General features: G+C 52.2%; 6 protein-coding genes and 1 non-coding gene across 7 annotated transcripts; 5 read left to right on the forward strand and 2 right to left on the reverse strand.

Moving 5' to 3' along the window:
* Positions 1 to 411: 411 nt before the first annotated feature.
* On the forward strand, positions 412 to 1,791 carry QC763_408420 (uncharacterized protein; the record flags this gene model as incomplete). The annotated part of the gene is made up of 1 exon (XM_062912471.1): positions 412 to 1,791. The coding sequence occupies one exon, from the start codon at positions 412 to 414 to the stop codon at positions 1,789 to 1,791; it is 1,380 nt and encodes a 459-aa protein (XP_062765889.1).
* Positions 1,792 to 2,943: 1,152 nt separating this feature from the next.
* Positions 2,944 to 6,677, reverse strand: QC763_408410 (uncharacterized protein). Its single transcript, XM_062912470.1, has 2 exons — positions 4,684 to 6,677; positions 2,944 to 4,592 (listed from the first exon to the last, which is right to left on the reverse strand). Exons 1-2 carry the CDS (start codon positions 5,190 to 5,192, stop codon positions 3,773 to 3,775), a joined length of 1,329 nt encoding a protein of 442 aa, XP_062765890.1. The 5' UTR covers positions 5,193 to 6,677; the 3' UTR covers positions 2,944 to 3,772.
* Positions 6,678 to 9,008: 2,331 nt separating this feature from the next.
* On the forward strand, positions 9,009 to 9,921 carry QC763_408400 (uncharacterized protein; the record flags this gene model as incomplete). The annotated part of the gene is made up of 2 exons (XM_062912469.1): positions 9,009 to 9,523; positions 9,564 to 9,921. The coding sequence occupies 2 exons, from the start codon at positions 9,009 to 9,011 to the stop codon at positions 9,919 to 9,921; spliced, it is 873 nt and encodes a 290-aa protein (XP_062765891.1).
* Positions 9,922 to 10,160: 239 nt separating this feature from the next.
* LGD1 (L-galactonate dehydratase) lies at positions 10,161 to 12,333 on the reverse strand. The gene is made up of 3 exons (XM_062912468.1): positions 11,728 to 12,333; positions 10,535 to 11,667; positions 10,161 to 10,486 (listed from the first exon to the last, which is right to left on the reverse strand). The coding sequence occupies exons 1-3, from the start codon at positions 11,887 to 11,889 to the stop codon at positions 10,459 to 10,461; spliced, it is 1,323 nt and encodes a 440-aa protein (XP_062765892.1). The 5' UTR covers positions 11,890 to 12,333; the 3' UTR covers positions 10,161 to 10,458.
* On the forward strand, positions 10,244 to 10,314 carry QC763_0067530. Its single transcript has one exon. It is a non-coding gene; the product is annotated as a tRNA-Gly (tRNA).
* A 450-nt stretch (positions 12,334 to 12,783) lies between the features above and the next one.
* QC763_408380 (uncharacterized protein) lies at positions 12,784 to 13,551 on the forward strand (the record flags this gene model as incomplete). Its single annotated transcript, XM_062912467.1, has 2 exons — positions 12,784 to 12,854; positions 12,906 to 13,551. The coding sequence occupies 2 exons, from the start codon at positions 12,784 to 12,786 to the stop codon at positions 13,549 to 13,551; spliced, it is 717 nt and encodes a 238-aa protein (XP_062765893.1).
* An 870-nt stretch (positions 13,552 to 14,421) lies between these two features.
* On the forward strand, positions 14,422 to 15,432 carry CCC1 (the record flags this gene model as incomplete). Its single annotated transcript, XM_062912466.1, has 1 exon — positions 14,422 to 15,432. The coding sequence occupies one exon, from the start codon at positions 14,422 to 14,424 to the stop codon at positions 15,430 to 15,432; it is 1,011 nt and encodes a 336-aa protein (XP_062765894.1).
* Positions 15,433 to 15,524: the final 92 nt, after the last annotated feature.

The following is a 15,524-nucleotide window of genomic DNA, read 5'->3' on the forward strand; positions in this document are numbered from 1 at the left end:
ATAGTTGATAGGCCCTGAACACGTATCAGAAGGCCTTGAAAATATATTAAAAAGGCCTTCAAAACATATTAATAGGCTTTCGAAGATATTAACAGGCATTTCAATAGAGTCAAGAGGCACGCTAACCATCTTCTAAGGTCTGTTGATTATCTTTCAAGGCATTAATTATTTTGTCCATGACCTGACAAGGTGGGGCCTTCACCGTGGTGAGCGTTGATTATGTAATCTCCACATTCGACAGTCAACAAGAGTCTGATTGGCTGGAAAGCTCTGGCTCACTCAAGCTTCACAAATGTCCATCAAGGGTGAGTGAGAGCTCACACCACACCCGCCCAGGCCACCACCGGATCCCGTACCCGGACTTATATGAGAGCTGGGCAACACCCATCACCCCTCTCTCACACCACAACCATGGCCTCCCGACTAAGGCTGTCCTCAAGGACACCCTTCTCATTACACCCTCACCTCTATTCACCTTCCAACCTGCCCAGCTACTCCCGCCAATTAAGCCTCTCTTCAGCCCTCCAATACGCCAAACGAAAACCATCCCCATCCTCACCATCCTCGCTACCCCAAAGCCCCCTCCGCTCCAAAAAGTCCCCCCTCCCCCCACCCAACAACTTCGTCCCCCCAAAACCAAAACTCTCCCTCTACCGCGACGACACCCCCACCTCAAAACCCCCCTTCACCCTAGAAGAAAACATCCAACGCCACCGCAAAATACCCCTCTACGGCGCCCTCGCAGTCGCCTTCCTCGCCTCCTTGTACATCTCGGCAGTAGTAACAAACACCTTCAAAACCCCCCCCGTCTCCGACCTCGTCCCCCTCGACCCATCCCTCCCCCAACCCCACCCTTCCTGCTGCCCCCCAACTGGCCTACCCCCCTCATTAACCCCCGTCTCCGCCCTCGAATTCGACACCTCACTCAACACCTCCGAAAGTCTCTCCCGTATCACCGCCAACAGAACCTACCTCGCCAGCCGCGCCAAAGGCCACGTCTTGGAAGTAGCTTGTGGCACGGGGAGAAATCTGCCGTATTACAGCTGGGAGTATGTAGTTCACCCGTTCGAGGAATACTCCCCCGAGGAGCAGCTCGCCAAGGCGAAGAGTAGGATGGCGAAGATATTGGATATTAAAAGGGGGAGTTCGTGGGGGTATGGGACAAAGTCCAAGGTTACGGCTGGTGAGAGGAGGGTGGGGGGAATGGAGGGTGAGGTTTTGTCATATACGGCGGTGGATGTCTCGCCTGAGATGTTGTCTGTTGCACGCAATCGACTAAGGGAGTCGGTGCCGGGGTTGAGGCAGGTGATGGCTAAGAAGAGGGCTGAGCCCTACCCAAAACTGACGAACCCTGAGGAGGTCGTGCCGGTGGTTGCTGCGCTGGATGGGAGGGTTCAATTACTGCTTGGGGATGCAGAGGCGGGACTGCCAAGGGGGAGGGAGAGGTATGATACGGTTATTCAGAGTTTCGGGCTTTGTTCGGTGAAGGATCCACAGGGGTTGCTGGTGAAGATGGCGGGGAGGGTGGTGCCCGGGACGGGGAGGATTTTGTTGCTGGAGCATGGGAGGGGTTGGTTTGGGTGGATTAATGGACTGCTAGACAAGTACGCGCCAGGGCATTTTCAGAAGTTTGGGTGTTGGTGGAATAGGGATATTGAGGGGTTGGTGAAGGGTGCGAGTGAGGAGCTGGGGGGGAGGTTGGAGGTGGTGAGGATGGATAGGCCGTGGTATCATGCGGGTACGACGGTGGTGTTGGAGTTGAGGGTGAAGGAGGAGGGGGAGGGGAAGTGATGTGTAGGATTGGGAGTGATGAGCAAATGTGTACGATCTGAATAACAAAAGGCAGATATGTGTGATGGAGTACTCTCGTGTATTTGTATCACTGGCAAATAGACAAACGATCCAAAGCTTTTTGAGCTAGACAAAATCAAAAAAACCGGATAAAATCCCCTATATATCACCATCTCATTCCAACCAAAGTCATCCACCAAAACCACCCGCAAACCCGCACCATCCACCAAACAGCAGCCCAAGATCCCCCATCTCAGCGATGCTTTTCCACCATCCGAGCTACCAAGCAACTGTCGTCGTGAAAGGGGATCAGGCATCTCTGACCCCCACATGACACTCTCTAGGTCCACGCCTCCGCCTCATCTTGGTTACTGCGCCGCACCACCCTTTCAAGTTTGGCCTCCATGTAATGGACGAAGCACACATCATCAAGAATCCTCTCAGGATGTGCATGGTTATTCCTGTTACTACGTCCCGGACAGTGAATCTGCCATAGTTGTAAAAGCCGTCAACTCGTAGTCTAGGGCAGTGCTGGTTGGAGAGCGAACGCGGTAGTTATCTTTCGTTGCATCACGGTAGGATCCTCAGATAATAGAGCCCAATTGAGCTGGGTGAGTTGGTCCCGTTGTAGCTACTTGCGTCAATCTGGATCCGGAGGCCACAGAACGCTCACAAACAGCTCCTGTTCGATCAGCGTTCGCAGGCGCGCGGGAGTTTCGTCCCCGCTGGCGCTGTCATGTATGGGTTTCTCAGATGGGACATAGTTTTCGAGTCATCAAACAAGCCGTTTGTAATCTGCAAAGGCGGTGGGTTGGTTATGCTTTAGTTGTTAATGATCCAAAGAATTCTGGTCAACATGCTTGTGGGTAATATCATTGACGTGCCCAATCATCAACTCCGACTCTAAAGATGCCCGTCTAATTTAAGAATGCAACCAAATTTGTTTTTCCAAGCCTTGCTTGGGTGCTCCATACCCTGTTATAAAGTTGGAAAAGAAAGCGTACAGTTGATGGGCCTCATGTTAAAGAGACCTATAACAAAATGGGCAGCAAGAATAAGGCCTGTCGGAAATTGGAAGGAGACTCCCCAACGATAGGTAGCAGTACTGCTTCCGACTAAAAGACGTCATTGAGAGAACGATAAAGTGATAGGAGACTATATTGTATTTCTAACGCCCTCATTCCCTTGGCACCAACGGCCTCCAGCCAAGCCGAACATCTAGGTCTCACTTCTTCTCCTTTCTATCATCATCACTCTAATGAGTAGAAAGGATCCGTGCACTCCCGTCCTCTGTCGTCTATAGCCAGTAGGTGGTATCTAGCAACTGCCTCCCAAAAACGACTCCATCCTCATCGTCCTGCTCGGAGGGCTGAATAATAATACAAAATAACGGAGAGAGCTGAGTTCGAGATCAAGAGCTTCTTCCATCTCCCTTTCCTGCTCCGTAACAAAACCCTCCTTTTTTGATCCCATCGCCCCCTTTTGTGGTACCAGATTGAGCAGAAAGAGTAGAGTCGAAACTGCATAAGCACACGTCAAAAAGCCAACAATAAACGCCGGATATAAAGAAACCGATCGCAAAGCTACCCCCAACTAAAAGCCAAGATAATAAAAATCCCCTGTAACGCCATATGCAACCCACATCAGCTAAGTAGTCATAAAACGCCATGCCATGCAATATCGCCATGATGGTACCGTTCCAAACGACATAGCTTCGTCTATGGGGAGACCTGGCCCATTTTTGCCGTCCGTTCCCGACCAACCGCCCAAGAGAGACAAAACAAGAAAGAAATAATGAAAAGGTAAAAAACGTAAAAGCATCGCGGACAAGTCGTAACAGGCCACATGTGACCCAAAGGAAATGCTGCCGGCAATCACCCGGATACAGCCAATACTGCCAACCCCCAGATCGTACACAACGTCATGCATGCTCCCATCCTGTCATACGTACACCAAACCGGAGCCTTGCGCGTCTTCGCGCTCAGTAATCGCTCAATAGCCCATCAAGCTCGTCAAGCTCGATATTTTCAGGGCTGCGGTCCCACTCCAGCATGCTGTCCCATTTATTCCAGCTTTCGGTCTCGAGGTCTTTCCTGCTGACGGGGAAGTACATTGTAGACCGGATCGCGGGACTTGAAACAAACGACAGATTGGTCGCATTGTTATTGCTGGTTGTGTTGTTCCCGCCAAAGAGCGATCCCTCTTCTTTTTCAAGATCCAAGACGGGCAATGGCTCGACAATGGTAGGCGGGTTGGCCCTGAGCAGATCGCCATTGAGTTTCCTCTTTTGCAGGCCAGTAGCCGTCTGAGTGAACTCCTTCTCGTCCTTTTCGAGAGGAGGCGAGGCCGCACGACGGCTGCTGCTGCGGCCATTGCTGTGGTGGGCAATGAAGCGAGAGGTTGGGGGCAGGCAGAAGCCGGGAAGCGAATAAGAGCCGATAGGCGTGCTCGGCATTTCGTCATCCATATCATCAAACTCTGGGCTTGAGAGATCCACCTCCGGGCTGGGCGACAGCTCGCGGCGCCGAATGGCGTCGGAGTCGGCGTCTTCAGAGTTGGAAGCTCCACTGGACAGAGAGGGAGAGATGATGGTGCGACTGTGCGCAAGGTGGCTCAAGGTGGCCGCTTGCGCCGGGTCCGGGAGCGGCTGGTGCGGGCAGGTGGTGAGGTAAAAGTATGTGCGCCTTGGGTGGACAGACTCGAGCTCCTTGGCCAGCGGGCAAGGCGACTGAGCTGACCAGCCGCTGCGCTTCAAGTAGGTGGCTAACCTTGATGAAATGATGGCGCACGGGTTGGCGGACCTGAGAGGAAAATGGTGAGCAAGAGGGACTCTGAGGTGGGGGAGACCGAAACTCTAAACGGTTCAGAGAAAGAAAGAGGGGGGAAACATACTGTTGAACGATCTTGAGCTGCTGCATGAGGACAGCAGCGAGCTCCTTCACTAAGTGTGGTCTGTTGCCCGTGTTTTGGAGCTGAACGATGACAGCCTCGACGATCTCATCGTTGACGGCGTCCATGTCGATTGGTTTCGAGTCCTCCTCGTCCATCTCGATGGACTGTTGGGCAGCAGGAGGGGATGGCGGGGGAGTGTCTTCGAACTTGACTGTCTGGCTATCGCGCCTCTTGGGCAGCGGCTCTGAGGTGAGCGCATCATCGTCATCCTGAGTGTGCGCGCGTTTTAGCCTCCTGGAGGGGGCTTCCTTTGTGTTTGATGAAGCCATACTTGACTGAGTAGAAGAGTTGTTGTTGTTGGAGGAAGAAGCTCGGCTGGCAGCAGCGGCGGCGCGGGCAGCGTGAGTTACAGGAACGTGGATTCCCAACGAGTGCAACGACAACGACTTGCGACGAGTGTTGTATGGACGCTCCGAACGCTCGGGGCGCATGATTGTGGTTGGGGCCATCGGGGGCAACAGCGAGACTTTAAAAAAGATAACGAGAGGGTTTGAAGTGGGTAGGTAGTAGATACTAGGCTATCTCCAGACCAAACCTTCTTTTTCTTTTTTCTTTTTTTGTTGCAACCGCGCTTCACACTTCGTTACCTGCAGGAAGCACGAAATACCCGTTCCGTCACTTGTTGGAACAAGACAAGAGCAAGGGAAGACAATAGACAACAAAATGGGCGGGCGGAGAGAGGCGGAGGGTTCGGAAGCTGGTGGAGGTGGTGGATGTGGTGGATGAACCCTTCATTGAAAACGGCAGAAAAAAAAAAGTTGGTGGGACTCCCCGGCTCTGTTTGGATGATGGAAGGGGCAACGGCAGTCGATGCGACCCCAGCGAGTGGCAGCCAAGTCCCTAGACGACCGCTGCGACAGGGGGGCCACAGCAGGATACGGCAGGGATGGTATCACAATCCGTCTAAAAAGGCGGTATGGGGCTAGGGAATCGGCGCTAGAGGTGGGGTAAAAAAAAGAAGAAGCTCCCCGACGTGCGCAAAAACCTGCAGTCGCATGCACTTTCTTGCCTCCAATGCTGCGCTCGACTGCGCTCTTCCTCATCATCCAGCTGCGCGGGCCCACATAATTTTTCTGACTGTCACGAATCCTGTGTTCCCTCGCGATGTCAGAGCTCACCACCACCAACTCAGGTCGACTGGGTTTGTTGGTTATCGCGGGGAAATCGCATGGCCTCCGAGGGGCAGTCACGCCGAAAATGGACATCCGCCAATAAGATGAAGCAGTTAACCAGGAAAGGCAGTTCTGATCGCCCCCCGTCGAAACAAAAAAGGACCCTGTTCTCGCTCATCCGAGGCACGGCGAACGATGGCAGGCAGAATTGCTCCGTCATCAGAGCATCAGTGGACATATTACATACATAGCCTGTTGTTGGCGTTGATCTGTGACATCAAGACCCTGCCATCAACAAAGAGCACCGGCAGAACCATCTCGACAGACCAAACAACAAGCAGCCTCGACCAAAATCTCGCGAGAGTCTCACGTGCTGTCGTGTGTTTCGCGTCCGGGACCCGGGTGGACAGATGAATGATTGATAATGATAAGACTTTTCGGGGTCCAAAAACTGACGAAAAGGCCGCATCGGAGTGGATGGCAGGTGGATTTTGTCCTTGTCAGTGTTCCCTTCGCCCCTGATGCAATATCCCAGACTTTCTCCACAAAACGAACGTCCCAGAAGCCGACTAGACCGGGCTCGCTCACTCTGGTTGTCGTGACCACGCGAAGCGCAAACAATTCCATCCCGTCACCGAGCCTCTTCAACGGCGCTCCATTATTCTGCCACGACGATTTGTCCGCAACACAGCACCGGTTTCAACGCCGTACTCGGTCACACCAGCAGGCAACAAGCACCACCAGCCTTCCCCGGATGACTCTTTTTTAATTTTATATATATATATTTTTGATGAACTTGGTGGCATATACTGCGCCAGCCGCGCCAAAGTTTTTTGTAACCAACCCTCTTCCCCCAGTCAACCGTTCGTTTGCCTGGTTGCCACGGACCACAGTTTATTAACAGCTTCCCCCCACTTTTACACACACACAGACCCCCACCTCCGCCATGGCGCTTCTTGCGGTAAGTGGGCCCGGCTAGAGAACGGCGAGAAAATTAGATCTGGCCAATCACGGCACGTCTATTGGACTGGATTTCCTCTTTTGGCCGCGGGGCACCAATCATACCCCGCTCAGATTTTCAACGCACCGACCACCGCCGATGTCGTTACGTGAGACCCGACCACCACCCTTACGTCCATTATGAGACATTTCCCACTGCCGTTCCAGATGTTCGACCCTGATTCAGAAAGAGGAGAGACCCCAAGATCCCTAAACTCCAAGTCAGAGTCTCGACCAGTTGATCAATGTGAATATGTCTGTTGCCGATAGACAAGATTGAGCAATCAGAGGCAACAGATGCAAGTCTGACCCAGAGCGTCCCAGCTGTAACCCACCTTCAAGGATACCCACATCAAACACTGTCTCTCAAGACCCGAGAATCAAGTTTGTCTCTCGCTCATCTCTCGAGCCCAATTAGCCCATTCCAATCCCCTACACGAATGATCTCATAAACTGATCACTTTAGCTGAGAGAGAAAAGAGATGGCTGGGAGTAGTGTGCCGCTCACTCACTTACACCTACAAACGGAGAGCATGGCAACCCCAACTTTTTTTTTTTTACCCAGCCAGTGACAGCAGCAAACCACACGCGACACTGCACCCCAAATTCTTCTTCGCAGCCCGTCCCGGCTTCGGGGAACCAATCAACCAGGCCAAATATTGGGTAGGAATTTACATTACACCGAGCTCGAAACAAATTTGGGGTTTTCTCGGAAACTCACCGCCTTTGGGAACTGGACCTTTTTCCCCTCCTCATCCATCTTTTTTTTTTTTTTTGGGTTTCCCCTCACCATCCATCCCGCTTCCACACATCGATCAAGTTTCACACCACCTTCGCTCACCGCCTTACAAGACGATTGGGCTAGTTGGTGCATGACAACAATCCGGTCTTTTTTTTCCTTGTTTAAGCGCTAATGCTAGGGTTAAGTATCTTTAGCTAAATAAGGGTCGGTTAAAGTAGTATGCGCATGTAGGTAGTCGTGGCAATATGAACTCCAACGGTCTGGATTCATGTGATCGGGGAGAGGACAGCGAGGAAGTAAAACAAAACAGGACAAGATACTTGAGTCGCTTGTGGCGGCAGAGATAATATCATGATAGTTTGCAAGCGATGGTTCATTTTGGCAAGTGTATGGAGAGGGAAAGCCTGAGGCTCATGGTGTGGTCTTGGCTTTGCTGCATCTTCTCTCCAGCCAACGGCTCACACGGCACTTGACTTATACATTCAAGTAAGGTTGTCTATGCAAGTCTTAACAACTTACACTTCAGAAGCGCCTGTGTGTCAGACTTGTGGTCGAGATAACACCAGACATCCCGCGTAGGGCCACAACCTTGGAACAGCAGTTCTCATGTCTGAAGCCTCGCTCTGGAAGTTATTAGCACACTTGAAGCACAAAATGCCAGGCAAAAGTCCCCCAAAGGGAAACCCATGATGACAGGAAAACATTTGGGAAATGTGACACCCAAGTACTCATGAGAATTAGGTGACGCCAGCGTCGTTCTGACTTACAGCCATTGAACTGTCATGTTGAGGTTGTCATGAACTCTGGGTTCCAGGTTTATACGTCATCTTTTCTGAGCTGGGCTGACTGAACAAATCCCGTCTGCCTGCACGTGCCGGGAAAGACTCAAAGTTTCTTCTGGATGGCTTCTACATTAAGTTTTGTTCACGATTCGGATGTGGAAAGTTGGGATTGCAGAGTCTGTAAACTTTGAAACAACAACTTTCTAAACAGTCACTTCCTTTATATAAACCTCGACCTTGCCGTTCTCTCTCTATCGAATCGTCTCCTGCTCCACATCCCACAAGGGAACCGATATTTGATCAAGCTTTTCGAACCTACACGCACACACAATAAATAGGGCGCGCCTAACACAGCATCCTCCGAGATCAATCCATCGCCATGAGTTCAACCCCAACTGCGAACCTTGGTTCGCATGAGCGTTACGCTGCGGGAACCAGACTCAAGCTCCACAAACATCGCGCCCCTGAGCCGTTTTGCTCGAATTACAGGGGACCACGCCCCAGGCGCGAAATGTCGAGGCTCTGGCCGTCCAGACGATGACGAATTTACTCTTAAGGGCCGTGTCAACTTTGCCCTTCACAATTCCCCGTTGGTAACCGAACCCCCCCGAGGCTCCTGGTGAGGCCGTCATGACCATCACCGGCGACTTGAGCACCCGCGACTTCAAGGATGTCGAGCGTAAAGGAGGCCCCCGTGTAGTCATCAGCTACTCGGATGACGACCCAACAATCAAGCGCATGGCCAAAATATTCGACGCTTTGGATCACCCTTTGATGGGTGATCCAAACTGTGACCTCCACCCCCGGGAAACCTGCGTCGAGTGTATGGATTGCACAGCGCGCGCAGATCTGGACTACGCGATGGAAGCAGCTGTTTATGAGGGTTTTTCTGCGCCTGGGAACGAGAAATTCAAGCACATCGTCCCGACGTACCATGGCAGTTGGACGTTTGCCCTGCCGACGCATCAGGCTGGCAAGCCTCGGTGGGTGAGGATGGTGCTGGTGGAGCATTGTGAAGGGGAAGTGATGGATAAAATCATGGGCAAACAAGTCATACCCAAGGACGACGACGACGACAACGACTACAGCGAACCAAACAATAAATACACCTTCGACTACGGCAAACTTCCCCCCCGAAGCAGACCGTCTCTCCATCATGAAACAAATCATCGAAACCGAAATCAGGATGATGTGGAACGTCGAAATTAGCATTACACCTTGCAATGCGAGGCTCAAGACGGAGAATATCTTTATCTGCAACAACGGATCCGTCAAGTTCATCACTTTTAGAGAGGCAAAGGTGTGCCGCTATCTTGACGAGACGGAGGATCACCCAAACCAGATCTATGATGGGCGGTGGAACGCAGGCGTGCCAGCGGCGGAGATGAGGCTGATGAAGTCTCCGATTGAGAGATACTGGTCTAAATGCTTCCTCGAACCTTTCGGTCGTTGGCTCCCAGAGGCCTGGGAAAAGAACGAGGAGTTGGCAAACGAGTGGTTGATTGACACGTTCGGCTCGGAGAAGGAGTTAGAAAAAGTATGAGCCGATCAAAGACGAGTGGTTCTGGGAGAGAGAGCCTATAAGGGACAAGGCGAAAAGGTGCGCAAGTGGTTGGAAGATCATGATCCGGACGAGAGGCCCTCCAAGAGAGCTCGGCATGTATAATTCAACAGGACTATTACTACTAGTTGGGCTTCTTCCAACATCTTTCAAGGCCTTTATACCTTATGTCAAATCTTCCCCCAGGTGAACTTCAATTATCCCCCGTACCTTGCCCCTTTTCTTGGTGCGAGGAGGGTGTGTTCCGCATACCTTCACACATGAACCCACCTTCCGAGCAATTTCTCCAACAAATCAAGTAACAGCATCAGTGGTTTAGTGGTAAAATCCATCGTTGCCATCGATGGGCCCCGTGTTCGATTCACGGCTGATGCAACTCAACTTCTCTTTTGCATTTTTTTCTACCTCTCTCTCATCTACGCTCCTTCAGGGGCATTTATTTCCTCACCTTCTTTTTCTTTTATTTCAACCACACCACAAACCCCACCCTTGATCCCTCTTGACCACAAAACCTCCCCGTCAAATCTTCTCCCCCTCCAAAATCCCCCTCGCCTCCCCCCCCCTCCACCAACTCTTCCCCTCCTCCCCCGGATACCCAAACCGCTCCATACTCTCCCCCCTCATCTGAACCGAATACCCCGGCTGCGTAGGCGTGACATAATACCCCTTTTCAATGACACTCGGCCAGACAAAATGCTCATGCAAATGATCCACATACTCCAACACCGACTTCTGCCCGCTCACCACCACATAGTCAATCGTAGACAAGTGCTGCGTATACTCCGGCAACCCGACCCCACCACTATGCGGCACGATCGGAACCCCAAACTTCTTCGCCATCAGCATCACCGCAAGAACCTCATTGACACCACCCAGCCGACAGGCGTCAATCTGGCAAACGTCTATGGCGCCCGACATGAGGAACTGCTTGAACATGACTCTGTTCTGGCACATCTCCCCCGTGGCGACCTTGATGCCGTAGGGTTTCAGCGCAGTTCTTATAGCCAGATGCCCCAGGACATCATCAGGAGAAGTCGGCTCTTCAATAAACCAAGGTTTGAAACCCGCAAGGGATTTCATGTACTCGATCGCCTCGGGCACGCTCCAGATCTGGTTGGCGTCCACCATGAGGATTTTCTCTCCCGGGGTGGGTGATGAGTCGAGGACTTGACGGGCGATGGTCAACCGTTTGATGTCTTCCTGTAGTGACCCGCCTACTTTGAGCTTGAAGTGCCTGTACCCCTGTGCGACTGTTTCCTGGAGCAATCTCCTCATTTTGGATTCGTCGTAACCAAGCCAGCCCGCGGAGGTGGTGTACGCGGGTACAGCTTCGTTTCTTTCCGCCTGGGCGATTCGTTCGGGCTTACCCTCTTGCATTGACTGCAGGAGGGAGAGGGCTTCCTCGGGGGTGATGGCGTCGGTGATGTAGCGGAAGTCGATGCAGGCGACGAATTCTTCTGGGGTCATGTCTGCTACTACCCTCCAGACGGGTTTGTTGAGGGTTTTGGCCCATAGATCCCACAACGCGTTGACTACCGCGCCTAGGGCGAGGTGGATGACTCCTTTTTCTGGGCCTATCCAGCGGAGCTGGGAGTCGTTGACTAGGTGCCGCCAGGTGGCGCCAAAGTTTGTGCCGACGAGGGAGGAGAGGGGGGTGTGGAGGATGCGGGGGGCGAGGTGGGAGATGGCGGCGCAGACGAGGTCGTTTCCGCGGCCGATGGTGAAGGTCTGTGATGGGGGTTAGCAATAAGGGTGGCTTATAAAGGGGAAGGGGGGGGGGGAGCGGACCATGCCATGGCCGGTGAGGTCAGAGTTGGTCTCGAGGATGCAGTAGGCGGCTGAGTAGTCTCCTGCCGCGTTCATGGCGTCGGAGCCGGTTTTGTCTAGGGAGGTGGGGAAGCGGACATCGCGGGTTGAGAAGGAGGTTATGGTTATTTCTTTTGGGGCCATCTTGGGGGTGTGTAGATTGTATCCTATATCCGGCTCTTTGAGTGTGCGGTTTTGAGCTGTGTACCAGGCTGTGAGATGGTGGCTAGGATGTAAGGTCTAAAAGAGCGTATTCTTGAAGAGTTAAAGAAGAAAGCCAAGTAAACATATCCAGAAACTCATCATAATACAGCTCCGATCCAGGAACGCGGGGCAGCTTGGGGATAGCTCGGGTTTGTGAGGGGAACAGTGGGGTGAACTGGGGAAATACCAGTTGAAGGAGCGCCGTTTGATTGACGGATAAATCGTGGGGGGGTGGTACTCTGCTCCATGACATAACCGTTGACTGGGGGTCGGGTCAATTGATTACGAGGTTGTGATTGTGGATTGCCCCTTTTCAATTCAGGGGTAGTAAGTCCCAAGCGTGATCTCGGTATCCTACCGAATAGCACATGGATAGACGGCTGCTTCTACCCCAAGTGAGCAAAAGTAGAGTCCGACATATTTACGGAGTTTATTTTGGTCAAAAGGGGCTGCTGCTGCGGATGCAACACCAGTAGGCTAAGTTCCGAAGGCGACTCGGGACAAACAGAGTGGAAAACTTGAGCTCCTACAAGGGCAAGGAAAGCAAACTTCTCTGAGATGAACCACAGCTTCTTTTGCTGGTGGTAGAAAATATTGCGAGGGTGGACGCGTGGACCCTCGGACTTTGTGTATAAGCCGTGTTCAGATCGGAGCGTCCTGGTCAGAGACAATGCTGGTCGAGTTCCGACGATATTTGGCCAGATGACAATGTAGGCAGTGATATTTCGACGAGAGTAAGATTAAATAGCCCCATCATCTCCTTTCTAAGAATGCCGTCACTTACCTCATTACCGCACCAAGATCACACTACTCACTGCACAAACCTACTTCAAGATGTCTTCCAAGACCTTCAACCTCTCCAAGCCAGACCGAACTGTGCAAGTCGGTGTGATCCTTCTCGGCGGGTACGTCCCTTGTAACAGTTCTAGAATCTGACACTGACAAGATCGTATCAGTCTCACCGAATTCCTCGACGTGGCACCTGTCGACCTCTTCAACAGCCTCACGCCCATGTTTCTTCAAACCTTGTCAAGCGCTTTCCTTCCGGCCCATCTCTTGCAACAAGCCATAGACATGGAATTTCATTGGGTGACTGAGACAGGCAAAACCCCTTCAGTCAGCAACCTTACCGCGCGCACAACCATCGTGCCGACCGACTCCTTTGCAACCTGTCCTGTCTTGGACATTGTCCTCATCGGAGCCTACCACGCTGGGTATAACCCGACTGAGACAGAGTTGGCTTATGTCCGCAAGGCGTACGACAACTGCTCTGCCTTTATGACCATCTGCGGCGGCATTGAGGTCCCCTTGAGAGCTGGCATCTTGGAGGGCAAGACTGCCACGGGACCGAGATTTATGTTGGATATTCTGAGACAGCTGGCACCAGGAACAAACTGGATTGAGAAACGCTGGGCGAGCGATGGCAAGTTGTGGACGAGTGGAGCTCTGCTGAACGGGACGGATATGGTGGCGGCCTTTCAGAGGGAGGTTTGGGGTGGGAAGTCGCTTACAGAGGAGGATTCCTTGGTTGAGTTCATGGCCAGGGTGGGAGGCGTTCCCGTGAGAGACGTTGATTACAAGGATGTGGATTGGAAGCTGTGATCTTCTGGACGTTTTGGGCTTGTTTGCTTCAGAAATTTGTGTTAGCTTCCGTGCTTTGCTGTGGAGGTATCACATGACGATAGATAGGCAATGGGAGAAGGAGCAGCTGAGGGCTGATGTCACGTTCCACTCGCTCAAATAGTCACGACTGATCGGATCACACTCTCTCAAAACCTTTCTCCCTTCCCACATCCAAGGCTGCCGCATGCCCCTTCACCACAATCCAACATTTATCACCATGTTTGTTGAACGAATCCAACATTTATCACTATGTTCGTTGAACGAATCCAACATTTATCACCATGTTCGTTGAACGGTGCACTCGGCTATCCCATCTTCGCGTCATATCATGGAAGCCATGACAGTCGTCCACGTACAACGGTACGTCGTCCGAACGAGAAATTTCATCACACTTCAAACCTGGCATGTCCCTTTTTACGCTCTCACCAGCAAGCGGTTGATCGATTCCAGACACCGATCTCGAGCAGGATTGGCCACTCCTCATCTACTCAGAACTGACAGGTTCCACCTGAACCACCAGGACACGTACTTCGTCTTGCCGTACACACGTCCACCCCATCTACCGAGCCACAGAGATTGCCATATACCGTGCTCTGTTTTACGCTGCTCAACAGTAACCCCCACAGTTCGGGAAGCCTCAATATCTTCACGTCGTTTGTTCAGCTCTGGCAATCCCGTTGTCCTGTTCGAAAGTACGCAAGTTGCACACTCCCCATAACCCAAGACTCCATGGGTTAGCCGTCGACGCTGGCCATGTCAGATCGGTATTCAAGTATGCCTCCAAAGTCCCCAAAGTGAAAGATTGTCCTCCCGTTCTCGGTTTGATATTTTTCGAGACCTCAGACCAAAATGTTCGCCGTGCCGATAGAGGAATTCAGAAAGATAAGGGAAAATAGGCGTAAGCTGGCAACATCGACCAAGTCATCAACACCACCACCACCACCGAGTCTCGACAATGTCTCGGCGGATATAGAGCTTCAGCTTCCCGCTTCTTCGATTATAGATGATGCCCAGGGGCCCGACGCTCACAAGCCATTGATCAACCCCCGTCTAATATCCGACGCTACAATCGGTCTCTCAGACGGCCTCACTGTCCCCTTCGCTCTCACAGCAGGACTAACCGCGCTAGGAGACACCCGCACAGTCATCTATGGTGGTCTGGCAGAACTGATAGCAGGCGCCATCTCAATGGGACTCGGAGGTTATCTTGGAGCAAGGGGAGAATTGGCAGCATACGAAGAGTCACACTCTAGGCTGATGACGCTCCTGCAAGAACCTGGGCCGCCTACCAAGTCCGCCATCACCGCCGGCCAAGACGCTATCATTGAGGCGTTGCAGCAAGCCTTGTTTCCTCTGCAGGTACACAGACTGGACCTGAAACACCAGCTTATCGAGGGCGAGAGTGAAGCATGGGTGGGGTTACTGTTGAGGTTACAAGGCATTTCCCTTCCTTCAACATGTACCGACGACGACTGTACGAAAAGTCATGACCAAAAGGCCGAGGAGAAACGGAGGAGAAGGAGACAGAGAGATGACAGCAGGACGAGAGCAATGCAATCGGCCGTCACAATAGCGGCCGGGTATTTCCTCGGTGGGCTCCTACCGCTTATACCGTACTTTTTCGTGGCCGGACATATCGGAAAGTTGATGGCGGGGCTGTACATCTCGATCGGAGTCATGGGGGTAGCGTTGTTCACGTTTGGCTATGTCAAGACGGCTGTGGTGGTTGGGTTTGGAAGGCAGCACGCAAAGAAGAGTGTGCTAGGGGGTGTGCAGATGGTGATTGTAGGGGGGATGGCGGCGGGGGCTGCTATGGGTTTAGTTAAAGTGTTTGAAGGGGTTGGGACGTTTGGGCCATGATGTACGAGAGAAAAAAAAATCGGAGCTCATATAGACAGTTAGTACAGAGATATAAAGTGGGTTTTAAAAAGGGGGTATTCTTGTTATCAAGG

This window comes from Podospora pseudopauciseta, chromosome 4 (genome assembly GCF_035222475.1).
Source record: "Podospora pseudopauciseta strain CBS 411.78 chromosome 4, whole genome shotgun sequence".
Lineage (NCBI taxonomy): Eukaryota > Fungi > Ascomycota > Sordariomycetes > Sordariales > Podosporaceae > Podospora > Podospora pseudopauciseta.

What these genes read in the sequence shown, in the direction of transcription:
- QC763_408410 (XM_062912470.1), bottom strand. Translation starts at nt 5,192, where the DNA reads ATGGCCCCAACCACAATCATGCGCCCCGAGCGTTCGGAGCGTCCATAC. An exon ending in CAGCTCAAGATCGTTCAACA is followed by an intron (nt 4,593 to 4,683) that starts GTATGTTTCCCC and finishes TTTTCCTCTCAG; the next exon opens with GTCCGCCAACCCGTGCGCCA.
- LGD1 (XM_062912468.1), bottom strand. Translation starts at nt 11,889, where the DNA reads ATGGCCCCAAAAGAAATAACCATAACCTCCTTCTCAACCCGCGATGTC. An exon ending in ACCTCACCGGCCATGGCATG is followed by an intron (nt 11,668 to 11,727) that starts GTCCGCTCCCCC and finishes CCCCCATCACAG; the next exon opens with ACCTTCACCATCGGCCGCGG. An exon ending in GAGAGTATGGAGCGGTTTGG is followed by an intron (nt 10,487 to 10,534) that starts GTATCCGGGGGA and finishes GGGGGAGGCGAG; the next exon opens with GGGGATTTTGGAGGGGGAGA.